Below are 21,071 nucleotides of genomic sequence, written 5' to 3' on the forward strand. Positions count from 1 at the left end.
TGGTTCATAAATTCCATTTATTCTTATTTAGATACAGTTGAACTCAAAATGAACTAAGTTTTTAATGTCTTTTCCACTTCTGAAATTTTTACTTTAAAAAAGCATAAGAGACCCTCAGAATAGATTTTCGAGATGTCTTTTACAATTCACGGTGTCCCTTTGGAGAAGTTTAGTTTCTAAAGCCAACCCCAAAAGGAGCCTCGCTTATACTTTGACCCCAGCTTGAATCATCTTCTGTCTCTTACAACCCTCCATGTCCTCTCCTGAATAAGTCCAGTCCTTTGTGTCTTATGGAGCTCACTTAACATGCTCAACCCCAGCTGGACTGGAAAGGACCATTGGAAGATTATGTCCTGCAGGTGTAGGAAAAGGGTGTTGAGAAGGCTTTCACACCAGATGTCCCCTCAGCTCAAATGGGAGAGAATCAGGTTCCATAGGGTCAAAGTTTTCTGCCACCTGATCATAGATTCCTCTTGGATCCTCAAACTTGTCTTCAGGCCAGCGGGGGTCATAGGGGCCCTGAGAGGCAAAGGTGGAGTTAGAACCATCGAGAGATGCCCTGTGGGTCATCACTGAAGCTTTGGGGGGATACACACTCCTGCTCAACTTCCCAGGAAAAAAAAATTGTGTTTTAGCTTCTAATTATGGGGAAAAAATTCTAACGTATACAAAGAGTAGAGTGATTATAATGAACTCCCATGTACTCCTCACCTAGCTTCAACAACATCAACCCTGCGTCAATCTTGATTTATCTATATCTCTATCATCTCATCCCCACCTCCACTAACTGGATTATTTTTAAGCAAGTCCAAGATATCCCATGATTTCTTGTCAAAAAAAATTTAAATGTCAGAAATATGAAATGTTTAAAAGCCAAAGATAGCAGCTATGGGAACTGTGGAATGTGAGTCATGATTCCGTTAGTCCTATGATTTCCAAAACATTTTCTCATCAAAATAAAAGAGAAAAAAGACCTCGTAGGATGGTCTTTACTGGGAGAAAATGGTTGTTTTAGGTCAGCAAACTTTAGAGCAGATTTGCCCATGGGCCAAAATATGGCCTGCCACATATTCTCGTATGGCCTGAGAGCTGAGAACAGTTTTACATTTTTTAATTTGGGGGAAATATCAAAAGAAGAGTATTTGTGACATATGAAAATTACTGTATATGAAATTCAAATTTCAGTGTCCAAAAATAAAGTTTTATTGGAACTTAGCCACACTCGTTCGCTTGTGTATTGTCCATGGCTACTTTTACACTACAATGGCCGATTTGAGGAGTTTTGAGAAAGACAGTATGTCCTGCAAAGCCTAAAATACTTGCTATCCAGCCCTTTACAGAAAAAGCGTGCAGACTGCGTCTGTGCTTTAGAGGGGCATCCGGTTCAGCACCGCGGACAGCACTTCGTGCCTGTATTTCCACGCTGGTGGGAACAGCGCCTCACCTGGCGCGATGTTACGGAGCGAAATCCTTAGCCCAGAGGGGCCAGAGCATTGGCCAAGGCCACACGGAAAGTCAGCGGTTCTGTCCCACCTCCCTCGCTGTGGGTTAGCGGGTGGGGGCTAGCTGAAGGTCAAAGTGCCTGTCTGTTGCTTTTGCCTGCCCACCACCATCTTCACTTCCCTCTGGGCTCTCTGTCCCTCCCCACTCTCAGCCCAGTGGATTGAATGGGGCTGGCCCTCACTCCCCGATGCCAGGGACACATAGTGATCCAGACCTGTCCAATTAGCATAGTCCATCCCAAGCCTCCGTGATTGGTTCAGCGATGAGTATGTGACCCATGCTAGACCTATAACTGTCAGCACTGGGGCTCTGGGGATAATGGAAAAGATACATTCTCTTTCTTTGGAGGTTTCTAATCTAATATGACGCAAACCTGGATTTGCTAGGGATATATTTAGGGAGGAAATTCTGGGTCCAGTTGGGTGGGCCTGAAGACAATTCTATCCCTTGACTTTTCAACTGAGTGGGCCAAAAAATTCTTTCTCTATATCTCTTTTCTTAACCAGTGTAGTATAGGTGGCTAATTATCCAATGAAATGCATGCCTTCCTTCTTCCACAGTGATAGAATTGTATCAAGGCATATAGCTGCCAAGCTAGACTACGTTTCTCAGCCTCCTTTGCCATTACGTGTGGCCATGTGACCACGTTCTCACCAGCGGAATGAGAGCAGAGTGTATCATTTCCAGGCCTGGACCATAGGAGGGTTGTACCTCCACCACGTTCTCTTTTTCCTTTTCCCACAAGCTGAAATCCCCAGTGAACTGGCCCATCCAAGCAAACTTGCACAACACACTAAGGGATACCAGAGGAACACAGTGGGAAGAACTCGGGTTCCAGAATAACCACATGCGACAGGGCCACTCACCTCTGACTGCTACCTGAGAGAGAAATAGATGGTCTGGCCCCTGGATCATGGCCAGGCCTCTTTGTTACAGCAGCTGGCTTACCCTAACTAACACAAGCAGTAGGAGGTGGGTTTCTCCTCACCATCTGTACTTCATCATAGAGGTGTCCCCAGGCCCCAGACGGGGCGTACAGTCTTTCCACCTCATCATACAGGTGCCCAGGAAAGGTCACATCCTCCGCTTCAAGACCTGTGAAAGCTGGAGTTGGAGTGGAAGGAAGGGATGATCATGGCACCCAGTCTGGATGTCAGGGGTGGCTATGAGTGGGGGAAGTTCAGATGTGCTCTTGACTCACCTCGGGGATAAGACACCTCCTCCAGCGTGGGGGGCAGCTGGGGACTGAAGTCCCTCGTGGAGTGGTAATATGGCTCTACGTCTGTTGTGCTCACCTGTAAACCACCCCCCCCCCCAAAAATAAACCAGATAAAGTTCTCCCATCCTCTGACTCCATAGTTCCTGGAAAGGGCAGGGATTCAGCTGAAGCTAATGGCAGAATTTTAGTCACTGTCAGTTCCCTGCCAGGGGGCTGTCAGGAACACCCTCACTCACCGTGGAGCTTCGAGTGTCCCGGTCCCCAGTCCACTGGCTCTCCTCATATTCATTTCTGACTCGGTCCTCCTCCGACCTTCCAGGATGGAGGGAGGCAGGGCAGTTGAGTGCTGACCCTTGGACACCTGTCGCTCCAAACCTCCTGCCTCCAAGCCTTCCTTCCAGAAACATATCCCCACTTACCCCGCCTCTGTCTTCTCTGAGATGCCTGAGGGAAGCAGAAAAAGGAGTCAGAGACTCCCCCCAGAGCCCACCCAGCCTCGGGAGACCTTCAATACGCAGCAGCCCCAGGGCTCCCTGTCACCCTCCATCCCTGCAGAGGAAGGGTCTCTCCTCACCCTCAGCAAGACGCCTCAGCCTCCGCCGCCAGAAGAATCCCAGGATACAGGAGGCATTAGAAAGCAGCAGAAGACCCCCAACAGCAAACAGCACAGGCAGCAAGGGCAGCTCTGAGGGTCCTGGGGGCAGAAGGTACCACTCGGTGAGCCCAAAACAGCTAGCTCTAGGCCCAGAGCAGGGTTCTTTGGGAAAGCCTGTCCCTGACAAAGCAAAGCCCCACTTCCTAGACAGGGAAGAGGGTGGGCAGGGGTTTCCATGTCCACTCCTTCTTGCCACCCCAGGGCAGGTGGCTCTTTTCTCAAGTCAAGCCACTAGCAGCGGGGCCTACCTTTGCCTGAGCCCCACGTATGGACTCAGGTGGGGCTCCAGCTCCTTAGCTGGACACAAGACCTTCTGTGATATGGCCTCTTCCCACATCTCCAGCCTTGCCCATCAACCATAGACTCTGGTATTCACCCTCCACCCACACAAACTAAACACTGGCTCTTTCCAGAATTACTGAGGCAAACCCACACCACCGTTAAGGCTTGGAACAGCCAACTGTCTGTCCTTAAATGTCCTTTCTTCTCAAATTATATTCACTCTTCCAAATCCAACTCAGATGACTTCTTCTTTGCATAAACTTCCATCCCAGATGATACCAGACTCCTCTGCTGTATCCCTGAGGACAAGACTAAGTCCCTGTAAGTAGACAACTGCTCAGCATCCGTTTCCCCGTCTTCTGCTAACAGCACTCATTTCCTTCAAGGAATCAGCTGCACCCCCACTCTCATCTGCGTGGCTCTGCAGGACTCCATGGAGGACATGTGGCCCAGCCTCACCAATAAGAGCACCCGTTCCTCTTTCCACAGTGATCGCCTCAGGGACCGGCATTTGACCCAAGGTGGGTTTTTGCCAGAATGTTTAGGCCACTCTTCTGCTGGCTGCTAAGAAGTGGAACAAAAGCTGGAGGTGTGGGGGGACTTCTTTGCCCTCTTGATGGAAGGACCTGAGAAAGAAACCTTCAGAGACGAAGGCAGAGTTGAGAGGGGAAGAAATAGATCCTTGGTACAAATTTTGAGCGCCTGAATCCAGCCACATTTGGAGTTTTCAATTTCACGAGCCAAGCAATTCTTTCTGCTGCTGACAACAGCTGAATTTCTGTCACTTGCAACCTTCTTTTCAGGCTCTGAAGGGGATTGTTTGCAAAATGGTCATAATTCTTTGTATTCTTGAGTAGTCCCCTTCCACACCGACTCTGAGTTGAGCCACGTCTCTCACTTCAGCCAATGAGACAGTAGCAAATGTGACAGAATCAGAAGTGGAAAAGTGATTGCAAATTGGAGCTTGCCCTCTCTTGCTGCCCTTGGGACTCCTGGGACCAGCTCCATGTGAAAAAGCCAAGGAGAGACATGTGGCCAAGGTATCTTCATTGACCCACCCATATCCAGACTGTCAGACAGGTGAGGACGAGGCCATCCTAGACCGCCAGCCCCAGCGGAGCTGCCAGCTGACTGCAGCCCAGGCCAGAACTGGTGAGCCACTCATACAACCATGAGAAATAACGTTTGTTGCTGTAAGTGCCCGTGGTTGGGGTGATTTGTTATGCAGCAAAAGCCAACTGACACCAGCTCTGAACAGGGCATGGAATCAGCTTATTCTTTTAGAATTAAACTGAACTAGGAAGAGAGAGAGTTGATCACCCTCCAAGCAAGAGGAAGAGCTAAGGATATGAGTGCGGGCCTACAGGGACAGAGTTAAGTCTTGAGGGACTGTGACCACAAGGAAAAGGAGGCAGGTTAGAGACCAGGGAGTTCTATTCTCAGGGGAGAGAGGGGTGTTCTGGGGCCTTGAGGACTTGCCTGCAGGCTGCTCTGTGGGCAGCTGGTAGTCAGGTTCTCCAGAAGGCTGATCTAGACCTGGGAGGTGGATATAGAGATTGTGAATTAAAACCAAGAATCTGGGATAAGCCTTAAATATTTCTCAGTCTCCTATTAAGCTTTCAACCCATTTTGAGACTCATGGGAACTGATTTATGGCTTCTTAGGAACATTTCAAAGAGACCTGGAAATTGCTGATAATAATGGCAATACTATTAATTGCCATTCTAATGCCAGTAATAATAATAATTAATTATTGATGAGTGCTTTATGGTGTGGAAGGTCCTTTTAACCTGAATTGTCAATTTTGGAGGTTAACCAAAAAAGTTGCTGGGCTGTCAGGATGCACTGAAGAGGTATATGTTCCAGAGCCAGGGAGGTGAGTGTAGTATTTTATGTTTTGGGGCTCAAAGGAAAGACTGGAATGGGGGGCAGGGGAAGAGGAGGAAAGATTGTAGGGATGGGAAAGGGTCCTTACTTCTATGGGGAAAAGGCTGCTCTTTCAGGAAGGGAAAGACAGAAAGAGAGAGACTTCATGGGGCAAAGTAAACCGAAGGTGAGCAGGAGTATTTCTTTAAATTAGCATTTACATAGCACTTACTTTGTACAGGGCCCTGTTCTAAACACTTCAGATTTATTAATTTATTCCTCACAACTGTCCAAGATAGACCTTATCTTCAGAAATTGAGGCATACAATATACAACTATATACCAGGGGGCTTTGGGGAGGCGAAGAAGAAGAAAAACAGAAGGTTGGCAACAGATGTTAGCTCAGGTGCCAATCTTCAAAAGAAAAAAAAAAGAAAATGAGGCATAGAGATCTGAGATATGCCTTATTTTTAGAAACTGAGGCTCAAAGATGTTAAGTGCTTGCCTGAAGTCTCCCAGCTAGGAAGTGGCAGAGCTGGGACTCAAACCCAGGCTGGTCTGAAGAGGCTCTGTGTGGCAACCACTATACCAGAGTGTCTGTCAGAGGCACAATGTTCTTACTAGTCATTTTCAAAGAATCTGTCCATTTCATCAAAGCTGCTGAACTTATTGGCATAAAGTTGTTCATGTTCCCCAATTACCCGCCCAGCGTCTGTAGGGTCAGTAGTAATGTCCCCTCTTTCATTTCTAATATTGGTTAAGTTGTCATCTCTCTTTTTTGCCCTGATTACCTTTACGAATGCTATGGATCTTTTCAAAGAAGGAGCTTTTGGTTTCATTGATTTTTCTCTATTGTTCTTCCGTTTTCTACTTCATCAATTTCTGCTCCTGCCTTTATCATTTCCTTCCTTCTGTCTACTTTGGGTTTAATTTGCTCTTCTTTTTCTGGTTTCTTAAGACGGAAACTTAGAGCATCAGTTTGAGGCCTTTTTTAAAATCCAATATGAGCATTTAATGCTATGAATTTCCTGCTAAGCACTGCTTTAGCTGCATCTCACAATTTTCTCACGTTTTCATCTTCATTCAGTGCAAACTCTCTTCTAATTTCCCTTGTGGCACTGATCACATTCAGACAGTATGTTTTCGTGGTTAAAAACTGTCTCTGGAGTTCATTTGCCTCAGTGTCAACCGCATCTCTACCTCCCTCTAGCTGTGTGAGCTTTGACAATACGCTTAACCTCTGCTTAAGCCTCAGTTTCTTTATCTGTAAAAGAGGAAAAGTAGTATCGACTTCACTATACCACCCGATAAGTCCTCTGAGGAACTCTGCAACCTGCCCAAGACTGTCCCTTCCCACCTGGTGTGGTGATGCGGATCTGGGACCCCTTGTCGGCTAGTCCGCTGTCCCCCAGGGCGTTGCTGGCCAGCAGCCAGACCCTGTATCTCGTAGAAGGCTGCAGCCCAGTCAGTGTGAAGGTGGTGGCCTGGGGAGGTAGGACATCCACGTAGAGGAACCCTGGAGTCCCCAGAGCCTCATACCTGTAGAAGAGGGAGGGCAGTCCTTCAGGGTGGTGCCCCAGCCCTGTGGCTTCACCCCTTCCTGCCTTCACAGGAACCCACCTGATCTGGAACCTCTGTGGCAGGCCTCCATCAAAGCCCGGCTTCCACTCCAGCCCCACCGAGTATGGGGTCATGCTCACGACCTTTAGTCCCGACGGAGGATCAGGGCGGCCTTTGAGGAAAAGGATGGGAAGAAGATACAGAAGGATTCTGGAAGATTACTTCCAGATTTTTCCTAAGAATGATTTTGAACATGCAGTCGATTCTCATTCTTCGTGGTGGTTTTCTTCTATAAAGTCTCTGTGGACACCGAATTAGCAAAAACCCAACTATTGCTTCCGGGGTAAATGAGGGGTTAGGTTCCTGCCAGCCGATAGTCACAAGGTTTTCACCAACCAATCAAAACATGATCTTGTTTGACGTGTGTTTCTGTTTAAAGACACCTTCTTTAATACGTGTCGTTGGTTCATTAACAGTGTGCTCATGGCCAACAGCGCCATAACTCACGCCTGAGCAAAGCTCATCCCACACAAGTGTTTCCTCCATATGGCACATCATGGCCTCCTTGCTCTCAGGAACACTAGACAGCACTGTGCTTGGGACCAGTTCAAATAGCAGCATCACTAATAAAAAGCACAAAAATGCAAACAAAATGTGGCACTAAGGACACATTTTTGTCTGAGAGCTGAAACAGGAAGGCAGAGGGTCGCCTGGTTCTACCACAGCTGACAATGTGCTCATAAGATCACTCGAATTTTCACCCACTCTGTACACGTCCCTGAGTGGCTGTGAAAGCACCATGAGAGTTGATCTGGGGGTGACATGTGAATTTTAGGGACTAGGCAAATTGCAAATACAGACTGGACAAATAACGAGAATGGACTGTGTCACATACATGTTCCTTGCAGCAGACTTCTTGTGCCTAGCTCGCATTCATTCCCCTCGTTTCTTCTGGATACAGAACCCTGAATATCCTTTGAAGAACCACCTGCCTGCATTTTCAGACCACGTACTTCCGACAGAAGTGATGCCACCCCTTGTAGGATGGACATGCGACCCGGCCTGGCCAACCAGAGTGTCGCCTTCCCCTAACAACATTATTGGTTCAGGGATGGCCCGGGAGCCAAGTAGAGCCAATGAATCTTAATTCTGGTACTTGCACACCACGGTTAGGAAGAGAAAAAATTCTGTTTCCCCTGGGAAGTCTAACAGCCAACTATGAGGAGCCTTAGAATAAAGCTGACACAGAGAAAAGCAGACCTGAGAGATGGAGAGCTCTTGATGATGGCTGAGTCTAGAGCCAGCTGCTCCTGAAAATCTACTTCTCGATTATTTGGGCCAAAAAGTCCCCTTTCATCTTTTATTCTTTTGTTGTGCATTTTCCTGAAGATCCAGTCTCCTTTAGGATTTTCAGGGCAGGCAAAAACTCCATCCTCACTCAGTGTGGGGCCAACCAGAGACTCAGGGATTGACTGAGGGAGCACCCTCCCAACCCCGCGACAGGCGCCTCCCACCGTACTGATGCTGACGAGTTGAATGTTGATGTGGTCTGAGCCGAGGGGGTTGGTGGCTGTGCAGGTGAAGAGGGCATAATCCTGGGCTGCAGACACATTGGCAATGGTCAGGAGACTGCTGTGGACCCCACCCTGGTGGTATGTGTGCTCCGTGTACCTGGAGAGGAGGTGTGGCAGGGACTCAAGGACGGTAACTGGGACTGGAGGTCCAGAGTCGGGGCTGGAGGGCTACCTGGCTGGACCTGGGCTCACCTGGGATCCTGGAGATCCAGAGGGACTCCATTTTTTGTCCAAGTAAAGACAACGTTGGGGACTCCTCGGGCACGACAGTGGAGGGTAGCGGAACTGGTGCTGTCTCCAGCTGCAGCCACCTTACTTAGGGGAGTGGGGTGCTCCACCTGGGGGGCAACTAGGAAGAGTTGGGGGTCAACAAGAGGCATATGGAAGAACATGAGAGAGGTGGGTTTAGTGGCAGGCCTTGAAGTCAGGGGTTTGGGGTGTTACTCACATCTGACAACAAGACGGACTAGCCCTCGGGCTGGAGGTGCCACTCCATTGTCTGCAATGCACTGGTAAGCACCAGCCTGGGTCAGCTTGGCCTGGCGAATCTGAAGACGCCCTGTGGATCCCTTTGACGTCATCTCCATGTCATCCAGGCTCCGGTCCTCCTCCTCTTCTCCCTAGAGGCCCAAGACTCGAGAGTTGACCCCCCAGTTTCATCACCCTCCAAACTGGGTCCCTTCTGTAGCCTCATTCTCCCAGTCACAATCACCTTCCACAGAGCTAGCAAAGAAAAATCCCCCCTGTCATCCATCCAACCATCCATTTATCCCATCATTTGTGCATGGATCCATTCATTCATCCACCAATCCAGCCAACCATTCACCCATCCATTTATCCAATCATTCATGCTTGGAACCATCTATCCACCCATCCATCCATCTATTTAACCATCCACCTAACCATTGATTCATCCATTTATCCATCCATTCACCTCTCCTTCCATCCATTCATTCATTCACCCAACCATTTGTCTTCCTTCTCTCCATCCATCTATCCGCCCTTCCATGTCTCCACCCACCCACCCCATCTATTCACTTATACGTGCACACACTCATAAGTTACATGCCTCTGTTCATCAATTCACCCAGCTACCTATTTACCCATCTCTCCATCTCTTCATTGATCTATCCACCCATCTTCTACATCCTATCCTTCTACAGATATCTTTCCACTGATGACATATCTATCCATTCATCTACTCTCTAATCTAATCCATTTTACTACTCATGTCTCTTATTCAATCACCTAGCCACCCTTCTATTCATCCACTCACTCACTTGTCCATTTGTCCATTTGTTCTTTCATCCACACATTCATCCATCCACTTGTTCATCCACCCACCTACCTATCGATCCATATATCCATCTACCTGCCCACCCACTCACCTGGTTATCTATGCACTCATCCACCCATTCATCTGCCATTCAACAATTAGTTCAATTAGCCCTGACAAATATATGGTTACACAAGGTCATATAGATGTGACTCCTCCTCCCAAGGAACTCACAGTCAAGAAACCATATCCCCCAGCCTCCACTTCCATTTAGCAAGGGTTGTTTCCTCACCAATCTCTCCCACTGGAACATCCCCGGAAGGATGGGGTTGGCATCCACAGTGCAGACTATGTCCACAGAACCCCCAACATTCACCTCAGTGGGGTCCTGGAGAGCTCGGATGGCGGGGGCATCTGGAAGAGACAGAGGCTTGGGGGAGGCACTTGGGCCCAGATAAGCCATGGTAGGAGAGGGCCCCAGTGGGAGAGGTGTCTTAGAGGTGCCCAGGAAAGACACGAGTGTAAATTCAGTCTGCCCTTTACGTGGAGCACTTGGAGTAGAGTTCTCAGGATTAGTGAGGTTGTCCACACCCTCTACTGTGCCTCTGTGGTGACATGAGTAGGTCTGGTGGACTTGCAGAATTGTGTAGGGGTGGGGCTTCCACAGTGGGCTTGGCTTCCTGATGGGAGCAACTCCCGTGTAGGTGGGCTCCCTGTCTGGGCAGAGACTCCATTCTTGGTCTCTCTAGTGGGCAGGGCTCCCAAAGTGGGCGTGGCTCCAACCCAGCAGGGCTTCCAGAGTGGGAGCTTATGGGATGGGTGAAGGTCCCTAGGTGGGCGGAGCTTCCACAAAGAGGAGATTCCCCAGTGGGCAAGGTTCCCCAGGTGAGGGTGATCTACACGGTGGGCGGGGCTCCCACAGCTCCCTAGTTTCCTGGGGTTGTGAGGGGGCTCACAGTGGACATCCAGCCGCACTAGCGCTTCAGCGGTGCCCTCCGAGTTCTGGCAGTGCAGCTGGTAGAGACCATCATCAGCGCGGGTCACATTCCACAGCTGCAGAGCTCCACCAGACAGGATGCGATGCCGGGGGCCGCCAGCTGGGAGAGGTCAGGATGAGCAGCCCGCCAGGCCCTCCCGTCCCGGAGACCTGCGCCCCTCTTCATGCCCATTGTGCACACCTGGGCTGAGGCGGTAGCCGCGGAAGGTCCAGTTGAAGGCCTCCGGGGCGGGGTTGGCAGACACGGACACCGGCAGCAGTGCCTCGCCCTGCTCCACCGCCGTCACCACAAGCACCTGCTCCCCCAGGAACTCTGGAGGGTCTGCGGAGGGGCACCACCAGGAGTCAAGACTGTTGTTAAGGTTAGGGTCTGGGAAGGCTTTGAGACCAAACACAGGTACAAAGGGTTAAAGTCAGGGTCACGACTAGATCAAAGTGGTGGACAAGGTAACAATTAAGTTCAGAGCTGAGCTCGAGGGTTAGGTTCAAGATAGCGGTTAGGGTCCGGTTTAGGAAAAGGGTAGAGACCAGAGTCAGGTTTAAGGATGAAGAGAGGGGTCAGATGGGGGTCATGATCAGGAGCAAGGATAAAGGACAAAGGCAAGATGCAGGTTGGGCAGGATAGGAGTTGGTGCCCGGCCAGGGGTCAGGAAAGTTTCAAGATTTAGGATGGAGGTCAGGAACAGTGTCAAGGTGACGACCCAAGTAGTATAGTGTCAGGAGGGAATCGAGAGGGGTTCCAGGCCGGCGCACGTACACAGCACGTTGAGGCGGTAGAAGGCGCTCACGGTTTCTCTCAGCTCCGCGCTGTGGGCGCGGCAGGTCACGCGGTGGCCGTGGTCGCGAGATGACATCCTCAGAAGGACGCTCCTGGCGGCGGCGGAGCCTCTGAACGGGGCGCTCCGGGCCCGGGCGGCCACGCCTTCCAGCCTGCGGACCCGGCAGAGGGTGGTGGGGTCGGGGCGGGGCGGAACTCGGACCCAAGGGGAGCGCGACCAGAGCCAGGGCTCGGCGAGGCCACGTGCGCGCACCTCTCCCCCTCCTTGTCCCACGACAGGTTGACCGGAGGGTTGCTGCTCACGCTGACGCACGTCAAGTTTAAGGCCTCCCCGGGGCGCAGCGCCGACGCGTTGGCCAGGATCGTCACGTTAGTCGGGGGGACTTCGAGAGCGGGTCGGCGGAGGGAGGGTCGGAGGTGAGGAGGAGGCCCGGCCTGCTCCCTCTCCGCCTCCACCCCAGGCCCGGCCGGCCCGCGTCCCCTGCCGGCCTGCGCGTCCCGGCGCTGCGGCATCGGCTGTCCCCTGCCCGGCACCGGCTCGGTCCCCGCCGCGGCCAGCCCGCCCTCCCCTCGCCCGGCTGCGCGCCCTCACACTGCACCACGAACTGCGTGGACGCGCTGAGCTGGCCCGCCTTGCACGTGAACTTGGCCTGGTTGTCCGACGGGCCCGTGACCAGCACCAGCTCGCGGGAGAAGGTGCTCCCCGACTTCTCCAGGCTCCCCAGCTGCACCCGCCGCGGCTCCTGGGGCGGCCGCGGCTCGGTCACCGTGCGCGAGTCCTGAGGGCGGAGACTGACTGCAGGACCGCGGGTGGCCCTGCCAGTCCCCCCTGAGATGCCCCCACTGGGTTGGCCCCACCAGCCCAGAGAAATCATTCGTGTGATGCGGAAAAGGCGCCCCCTTCCGCTGGCACTCTGCTGGGGTGGGGGAATGGGGACTGGAATCCAGGGTCCCCGCCCCGAGGTGTGGCTGCCTGACCCCGCCCCCAGCCCCTGCCCCACCCCCGCCCCGCCCGCTCTGCTCCCGGGAGCCCGCGATGCTGGTGCCCCTTGCCGACCCTCAGCCCACTCCTCACTCTCCATTCCCCCCTCATTTACCGAAAACCGTGTGCCGGGAAACTCCCTTGGAATTCCCAAGCCTTCCCAGAATTCCTTCATTTTCCCTATACTTAGTTCTTTATCTTAACATTCCCTCTTTCCCAAAAGATTTCCTTTGAGCTTTCCCTTAATTCCATTCTCTTTCCACAGATTTCTGACTCCTTTTCCAATATTTTCTTATTATCCCAGTCTTTCTTTTACTAGAATCCTTGGTATTGCCCAAGTTCTTGGGATTTCCCTAGAATTCCATCTAATTAAGTGGGATTCCATTTCATTCCTATAATTCCTAGTCTTTCCCCCCAGAATTTCCACTAGCTCCCTAACTTGCTTGGATTTTCCTAGAATTCTGTCAGAAGGTCTTTTAATTTTAATAGAATTTCACTTTCTTACTCACAAATCCCAAGAATTCAATTTAATGTAATGGGTTTTCAAATGTTATGTGGAAATACTAGTCCTTCCCCCAAATTTCGGGCCTTTGCTCAGACTATCATTGTCTTTGTTCCTGGAATTCTTAGTTTTTCCCTAAAATTCCTGTCATTTCACCTGAATTCTGATATTTCACCAGGATTTCCTTGAATTTTAATGAAATTAATTGGCTTTTCTCTAGAATTCCCGATCCTGATCCAGAATTCCTTCTTTTATTCTAGAATTCACACTGTTTTCCCAGAATTCCCAGAATTTTCCTAGGACTCCATTTAATTCTCATGGCGTTTGTGTCTTTTTCAATTTCCTGACCAAACTCAAAATCTGTAGTATTTTTCACCAAATTCAGGTTTTTGCAAGATTTCCCAAGACTCTGGAGGAGACAGGGCTTTCATCCTTTGCCACGTTCCTGGCCACCCCACAGCCCTTGCTTGACACCGACCTTGTACCAGGTGAGGGTGGGGTCTGGGTTGCCTCCAATGGCCAAACACACCAGCCTCACCCGAGTCCCAGCCCGGAGGCGCTGCCCCACTGGGGGACCCTCGATCCACAGCTTCTGGGCAGGATCTGGAGGAGAGCCAGGAAGAGGGGCTTTTCTCTCTGGGCTGAAGCCTTGGGCGGGGTCTCTAAGGCGTGGGGCACCCCCAGGCATGGGTGGGGCTCACATTTCACGTTCAGTGTGAGCGTCTTCTTGAAGGTCTCCTTGGTAAAGGCATCACTGAAGGCCTCGCACGTGAGGGTCAGACCATTGTCCTCCCGGCGCACGAGGAACGTCAGGTTGGACATGGAGATGTGGCCACCATGCAGGCCCTGGCAGGGAGTGAGCTTCAGACTTGGGGACTAGGGTACCCCCATCCATGGCACCGGAAACCTGGGTCCACCCCAGACCCCAGCAGGGACATATGAAGCGTCTCCATCCCCTCCTTGTCAGACCCAGGAGGCCCAGGCCCCAGTCCATGCTCCCCAAGGACCAAGGCGTCCAGGCTGCCAGACCCTTCCTCTCCCAGATCCAGGAGCCATGCCCTCAGCTCCCTCCTCCCTCAGACCCAGGAGCCTGGCTCCCGCCTCACATCCATGACCGTCTCCTCCGTGGGCTGCAGCTGCCGCCAGCCCAGCCACCATCGCAGGAGAACGCGAGGGCGACTAGACTTGGTGATGCAGGAGAGCGTCACGTTCTTGTTCTCAGACTGGGATGCAGAACCCAGGATGGTAATGGCGCTGGGGGGAACTGCAGAGACAATGGGCGGAGGAGAGATGCCAAGCTGGGCTGGATTCCTCACAGGCCAGCCCAGATAGACAAGAGACCGGGGACAGATGCCAAGGTCTTTGGCATCAGACAGGCATGATTTGGGGGCACAAACAGATGGTTCTCTGGGGCGTGGACTGACAGATGGGCAGCTGGCACCAGGACTCACAAGTGACCTGTAGCATGACCCCACGTTCCTGTATCTTTGTAGATACGCTGTTGTGGGCCTCACAGCTGAGCCTTGCCCCGTGGTCTTCCGGCCGCACCATCATCACTAGCATGCTGCGGGCCACCGAGTGAGCATGCTCCGTGCCCCATGCTGTGGACAGAGGCTGGCCATTCTGGAGACAGAACAGCCCTGAACCAGCTCAGGGCCAGCTCCTGGCCCCTGCCCTTTGCCCCACCCCTGTGGCTGTTTCTGCCCTCACCTTCAGCCACTGCAGTGTGGCTGGCGGATTCCCGCCTCGGGACATGCACAGCAGCTCCAAGGTCTGCCCTGCCCGCACGTGCCCCTCGTCCAGGCCCGGCCACTCAATGACAGGGGGTCCTGGGGGGACTGGGGAGCAGGAGTCATTCAGTGGGCCTGGGGAGCCCATCCGTTCTTTCCAGGCTTCTCAACCTGCTTCTGAACTGCGCCCCCCCCCCCCAGTTTCTCCTTGATAGTCTGAATCTTCCATAATCCCTGTGCCCCCCCCAGGCTCCCTGATTCCCGCTCCCCATTCCCAGTGCCCACAGCTGACTCAGTTTCCCACTTACACAAAACATTCATGGTGACTGAGACCTTGATAGGGGTGTCCAAAGCTGGGCTGGACCCCTCACAGACCAGTAACTGCCCATTATCCGAGCTCTGGGGTGTCACCCTGGATGAGAAATTGGGATTCTGGAGTCAGAGTCATCATCTGAAATTTAGGGAGTCAGGGTGAAGAAGTGGGGGTCCCACGTCCCACACCTGGTCTAAGTCTCTATGCTGGTTTCTTCTAGGATCTGGAATTTCGTGGAAGAGATTTAGGGGGTCAGCAGTGAGAACTGGGGTTCCAGAGGCCCACACCTGGCCAAAATCTTTGTGTTTGATACTCAGGAATGGGGGTTCCCATAACAAAGTTTTGGAGTGTCAGGTGAAGACTTGGGTCCCAGGTGTTCATACCTGGCCCAGGCTTTCCTGCTCGAATCCCTAGGATATGGGGTTTTCAGGGAGAAGTTTGGGGGTCATCATGGCGGGGAGGGCATCCCAACATCCGTACCTGACTTTGGCCTCTGTGGTGAAGAGTTTCTCCTGGGACCCCGCATTCACGTTAGCAGAGATATCCGGGATTACCTGTCCACCTTTGGGTAACAAGAAGGCTGGAGGAATGCCAGGCTCCGCCCAACATAGACCTTGGGGAGCATGGCCTGGAAGTTCTCAGGGTAGACACTCTGCTCCCTCCCTCCTGGCTCTGGGGGAAAAGCACTAACTCTGTCCCCTCCACATCTCCAAGCCTCGCTGAATACTGGGGTCCTCAGGGCTGGGGCCTGAGTCTCCCCACTCCCCTCCCCTCCTTGCTGGGTTGTATCACCTCCACCCCATTACCTCAGCTCCTTGTTTCTGCACCAACAATGACACTCATATCTCCATGTGGAGCTTCGGCCTCTCCCCGAGTCCCAGACCAGCAGTCCTGCCATCTCCTGGGTGTTTCTCCCTGATGTCCCCTCCCATCCACAGGGTCCCACACTGTCCCCGGCATCTCCCCAGGCCTGCTCGTGCATCCTCATCTCAGGAATGTCGTATTTTCTGGGCCCCTGGGAGGTCACTGGCAGGGAGACATCCCCTCCCACTCCCGGGGCTTCACGTTGCCCCCACCAATTCACCCACACTCACTCTGGACGAAAGTGATGTCAGGTGCTGGCTTTGCGTCCCCAGACACACAGCTGACCTCGTACTCCTGTCCAGCCACCCACGTGACCGTGCTCCCTGCCTCGGGGGTCAGCTGAAGCACCTTGGGGGGCACTGGTGAGAAAGGGTCTGGGGTGAGAGGCCACTCCAAGAGGGAGATGAGAGTTTGGGCTTTGGGGCTCATTGCTCATGAAATGAGTTCTGCGCCCCTGGCCTTGGGTAAGGGATTGGACTCTTGGATCCCAGGGTAGGAGAGGGCTTGGGGTCCAGCCTCCTGGGCCCTGGGGGGTCTCTCATCCATACCCAGCACGGAGAGAATCACTCTGGGAGACACGAGCTCCGGGCCCGTCTCTGAGCGGCTGACCTGGCACTCGTACTCTGCATCGTCGCTGAGGTCGCAGGCTTCAATGTGTAGGTGGAATTCACCTGCAGGTGGGACCAAGATCAGGGCCACGGTCAGCCTCTGCTGGTGGCTCAGGGTCTCAGGCTCTGACCCCTTACCTCTAGCAGGGTCCCCTTCCAGGCGGTACCGCGGGAAGCCAGGGATCCTGCGGTCAGGGCCGAGAAGGAGCCCATCTTTGGCCCATTGCACAGCACTGCCAGGGGCACTGACCCCACACCGCAGCTCCGCAGCGGCCCCCTCCACCACCGTCATGTTCTCAGGCAAAGCCCAGAAGCCTCGGGGGGCTGAGGCAGGGATCGGCAACTGGGCCAGGCCTGGGGACACAGGGGGGTCAGGAGGAGAGAGCAGAGGGTCTGTCTGGAGAACGTGGGTGGGAAATGAAAGCGACTTGGTGCTGGGTCATAAGGCCAGGATCCCACTCACCTGTGGTCAGCAGCCCCATGAGGAGCAGGGGAGCATTGACGGGGATCCTCAGGGCCATCCCAGGTCCTCTGCCTGTAGCCCCAAGCGCCCATTGCCTGCCCCCTGCGTCTGCCTCTGTCTGTCTCTTGGTCCCTCGTTCTATGTCTGTCTCTAGCTTTTCTCTTTGTCTCTTTCTTTCCATCTCCTCTCTCTCTGTTTTTCTCTCTTCCCCTAAGTCTCTCTCTCTCTCTGCCTTCCTATCTCTCTCTCCCTCCATAAGTACCCTCCACTCTCCTTCCTCCCGCCCCTGTCTTTCTCTATCTCTGTCTCCCTGTCTAAGACACTCTCCTTCTCTCTCTCTCTCGCTCTCTGTCTGAGTCTCTATCTCCCTCCCTGTTGGTCTCTGTTTCTCTTTCTTCTATCCTGCCACCCCCAGCCCTGCTCTCCTCCCACCGCTCACAGCACCTCAGGGAGGACCCGCTGTTCAGAGTCCAGCAGACCCCATGAGCCCAGGAGAGCGATGAGGCTGATGAGGTCAGGGGCTGAGTTGGGGCCGTCCTCGGACCCAGCTTGGTCTCCTCCTCACACTGCTCCCTCCCCCAGGCTCCTTCCCGGGTCCCCAGCTCCAGGCCTCTGCCCAGCAGGCTCCTCCCGGCTGAGCTGGAACATGAAATCCCCTGTCAGCACATGCCAGGCACATTCCTTGGTGCCTCCCTAGCCCCCATGACCCCAAGGGCCTGGCTGGGGCCAGGGACAAGGGGGAGTAGTCAGACCCAGGCAGTCCCAGCTCAGCGTGGGGAGCAGGGAGCCGGCCGGCTCTTCCCTGCCCTGGTACATGACCTTGGTAAGCCCCTTCCTTCCTGGAGTAGATATCAGCCCATGGTGACACCAGATATCTCTGCTGGGGAGTGTGCAAGAGTGTGTGTGAGACACTGGGAGAGTGCAGATACCTATGTGCAGTGTGTGTGTGAAGTGCATGTGAGCGTGTGAGCATGTGTGTGAGCGTGGGGAAGGTGAGAGTGAATTGTGATCTGTGAAAGCATGTGCAGAGTGTGTGAGTGTGTAAGAGTGTCTAAGGTGTAAGTGTGCAGAGTGCAGGGCAGTCAGAGTGAGTGAGAGTCAAAGGCAGGGTGCAAGACCCCCAGCACTAAGTGTGCGTATAGCACTGAGCCAGCGGAGGAGCTCAAGTTCATGTAGCTTCCCTCTGTCTCTCCAGTCTCTTCTTTCCTCCTCTGTGTCTCTCTCCCCCTCCCTCTATCTGTCTCAATACATCTTTCTATCTTTCTCATCTCTTTGAGACTCTCCTCTCCGTTTCAGTGTCTTTCTCTCCCTCTCTCTCCGTTAGGTGTTGTCATCTCCATCAACCTGTAACTATTTTACTGTCTCTCTCTCTATCTGCCTCTACATGTCTGTTTTTCTGTTTTTCTGTCTTTCTGTCTTTGTTCTCATCTCCCTCCACTCCATACTCTCTCTCTCTGATACACACCAGGAGCTCAATAAATGTTTGCTCTCAGTCAACTTTTGACTATGTCTCTTTCTTGTGTTTGTTTCTCCATCTCTGAGTCCTTCAGATGGTCAGATCTTCGAATTTGACAACCATATGCTGGCTGGCCTGCCCTCCCCACCCCAGTTTGCGCATACACGCTCACAGGGGATAAGCTTCTTCTGCCTGCTTATCTCCTGTAGGAATTGGAACTGCTCGCTTTCTCTCTCTCTCCCCCCTCAACTCCCCTCCCTGGTCCTCCTCCAGGAACCAGATGAAGCATCTGGCCTGAGCCCCCACAGCTCCATCCTTGATGCTCCCTCTAGTCTTTCTCCTTCCCTCCCGTTATTGACTCCTTGCCCTCCTCCCACGTTCCCTCTCCCACTACCCTCCACACCTCCTGGGGAATGGGCTGGATGCAGAGCTGGAGGTTCTGTTATAGGGGCCCTCACCAGATGGTGTCCCTTGGGGCCAGGGCGAGAGCTGTCAGTTGCTGGGATCTTTAATTAGCACAAACCTTCCACCCTCCACCTTGGCTGTTTTCCTTCTCTGGTTGCTCCTGGGACCTCAGGCTCTATGCCTGTGGCCCCAGAGAGCTGGGAAGGGGAAGTGAAGTCAGGTGTCTGGAAAAACAGCCTTACTACCTGACTTCCTCCCCAAGATTCAGGAGTCCTGGCCCCAAGCTCATCATCCTATTTCAACATCCAGGAGCCAGGAGTTCGAGTCCTCAAGCCTAGCAGTCTGGGCCCCCAGGATCCATCCCTCTCAGACTCAGTTGTCCAGGTCTGCAGCCCCTTCTCCCCAAAGACCCAGGAGTTCAGGCCTCCAACCCTTCCCCCCATACACACAGGACTTAGGGCAGATGTTCACTGTTGATTTTCAAATCCTCCTGGGTCTGTGTGGGGGTGGGAGAGAGATTGGTGGTTAAATCCACTGAACTCTCAGACTTAAGACCAGATTTTCTGACCCCCTGTCGTCCTCTCCCAACTGCACCCTGCCACAGGCAGGGGACCTAGTCGAGTCCCCAACTCCTCAGAAACTAGCAATTCAGGCCATTGGTGTCTCAGTCAACAGAGGTCTGAACCACAGACTTAGAATCCTGGGAGTCCAAGCCCCTGCCATGTAGGGATGCAAGAATCTGAGCTCAGGAACAACGGAGAACCTGAGTGTGGACCCCCAGTCCCTACAGGTTCAGGAATGTCAGACCCAGGGTCCCAGGCCCCCAGGTCCCCCTCAGTGGGCTCGGGGTCCCGCCCACCTGCCCGGCCAGCTGCGCAGCGCACTGGCCTGCCTGCAGCGTGGGAACGCCCCAGCTGGGCGGCAGCAGCCGTCAGGACAAGCTGTGCGGTTCCCAGCCTCCCTGCCGCCCCCAGCCCGGCCCCGCGCCGCCCAGCCGTCGCCCGGCAACCACGGCCTGAGCCCGGACTGCGGGGTCTTGGCAAAGGAGGGGCTGGGGGCCTGGATCTTCGGGCCTGCTTTGGGTTGCAGCGGTAACAAGGCAGGCAGACGGATAGTTTGAGGAGGGGTTTTGGGGTGGGGAGATCTGAACCCCCCTCTTCTCAGGGGTCCCAGCTACCCCTCAGGTCCCCCGGTGCCCTCTTCCTGACCCGCAGGCCGAGGGGAGCCTCTGGCCCCGCCTCCCCAGGGCGCGGAAACTAGCGAGGCCCCAGGGGCTCCCATTTATAGCTCTGTTTCCACTCAGCGCTGTCCCTCCAGGACCTGGGCTGAGCAAGTTTCTTCCACTCCCTCGCTTCCCTCCTCCTCACTCCCGGGCCCCCTCCCCCCCCAACCCTGGCAGGATGCAGGTGTCCAACCCAGCCGGGACCCCCTCCTTCAACCCAGGTGTTCCGGCTCCCAGACCCCAGTTGGGCTGGGGCGCTGGCCCGCCGGGGGGACCCCGCCCTGCATGCCCCCATTCATCCGCGTCGTGGCCTCGGGAGTTTCTCAATGGGAAGAGGGCGGGTCTCCCAGGGGCGGGGCGAGCGGGATCCGGCCCTCCCGGGGTCTCTCCCAGAGCCAGCGCGCGGAACCGGTCGGGTTTCAGAGCGTCGGAGGCTGCTGCTGAGCGGACTCGGGAACCTCCAGGCCGGAGACTAGGGGGCGTCCAGCCTGGGGCGAAGGGGGCTCTGGGCCAGAGTGGTGGGAGGTGTACTGCCGAGGAAGGAGTTGGCAGGGAAGCCAGTGTGAAAACAAGTCTGCGGGATCTTGGGGGCCACACTCAGGATGCTGGTCCCCGCCCTCCTCCTCCTCTTTCTCTGCCTCAGAGGGCGTGCAGGTACCGCGAGGGGAGGGGGATGGGGGGTGAGTAAATATGGGGGAAGATTGTTTGCCAGTCCCCGCTTTACTGGGGTGATGGGGCTGAGGGCTCCGACTCCTGGGTCTGAGGGAGAATTCTGGGGGCCTGGGCTTCTGGGTCTGAGGGAACAAGGGGTTGGGG

The 21,071-nt window shown here is 53.8% G+C and overlaps 2 protein-coding genes across 3 annotated transcripts in view; one reads left to right on the forward strand and one right to left on the reverse strand.

The window, feature by feature from the left end:
* Window positions 1-20,675, reverse strand: NPHS1 (NPHS1 adhesion molecule, nephrin). Its single transcript, XM_070632679.1, has 29 exons — window positions 17,173-20,675; window positions 16,848-17,063; window positions 16,650-16,772; window positions 16,332-16,460; window positions 15,718-15,799; window positions 15,233-15,336; window positions 14,905-15,032; window positions 14,646-14,817; window positions 14,301-14,458; window positions 13,896-14,040; window positions 13,673-13,797; window positions 12,303-12,489; window positions 11,964-12,093; window positions 11,690-11,862; window positions 11,114-11,254; window positions 10,892-11,032; window positions 10,228-10,349; window positions 9,108-9,279; window positions 8,852-9,008; window positions 8,605-8,756; window positions 7,146-7,257; window positions 6,883-7,064; window positions 5,139-5,195; window positions 3,297-3,416; window positions 3,142-3,166; window positions 2,959-3,034; window positions 2,705-2,798; window positions 2,492-2,607; window positions 1-519 (listed from the first exon to the last, which is right to left on the reverse strand). The coding sequence occupies exons 1-29, from the start codon at window positions 17,426-17,428 to the stop codon at window positions 388-390; spliced, it is 3,927 nt and encodes a 1,308-aa protein (XP_070488780.1). The 5' UTR covers window positions 17,429-20,675; the 3' UTR covers window positions 1-387.
* KIRREL2 (kirre like nephrin family adhesion molecule 2) overlaps window positions 20,629-21,071 on the forward strand; it is an 8,131-nt gene continuing 7,688 nt past the window's right edge. The window contains exon 1 of one of the 2 annotated variants that reach the window (XM_070632680.1): window positions 20,629-20,909. In XM_070632680.1, coding sequence (XP_070488781.1) covers window positions 20,858-20,909 — 52 coding nt within the window. In that variant the 5' untranslated portion in view covers window positions 20,629-20,857. The remainder of the gene's footprint in view (window positions 20,910-21,071) is intronic. The other variant, XM_070632682.1, reaches the window with a different exon arrangement.

Source organism: Equus przewalskii, chromosome 9, assembly GCF_037783145.1.
Source record: "Equus przewalskii isolate Varuska chromosome 9, EquPr2, whole genome shotgun sequence".
Taxonomy (NCBI): domain Eukaryota; kingdom Metazoa; phylum Chordata; class Mammalia; order Perissodactyla; family Equidae; genus Equus; species Equus przewalskii.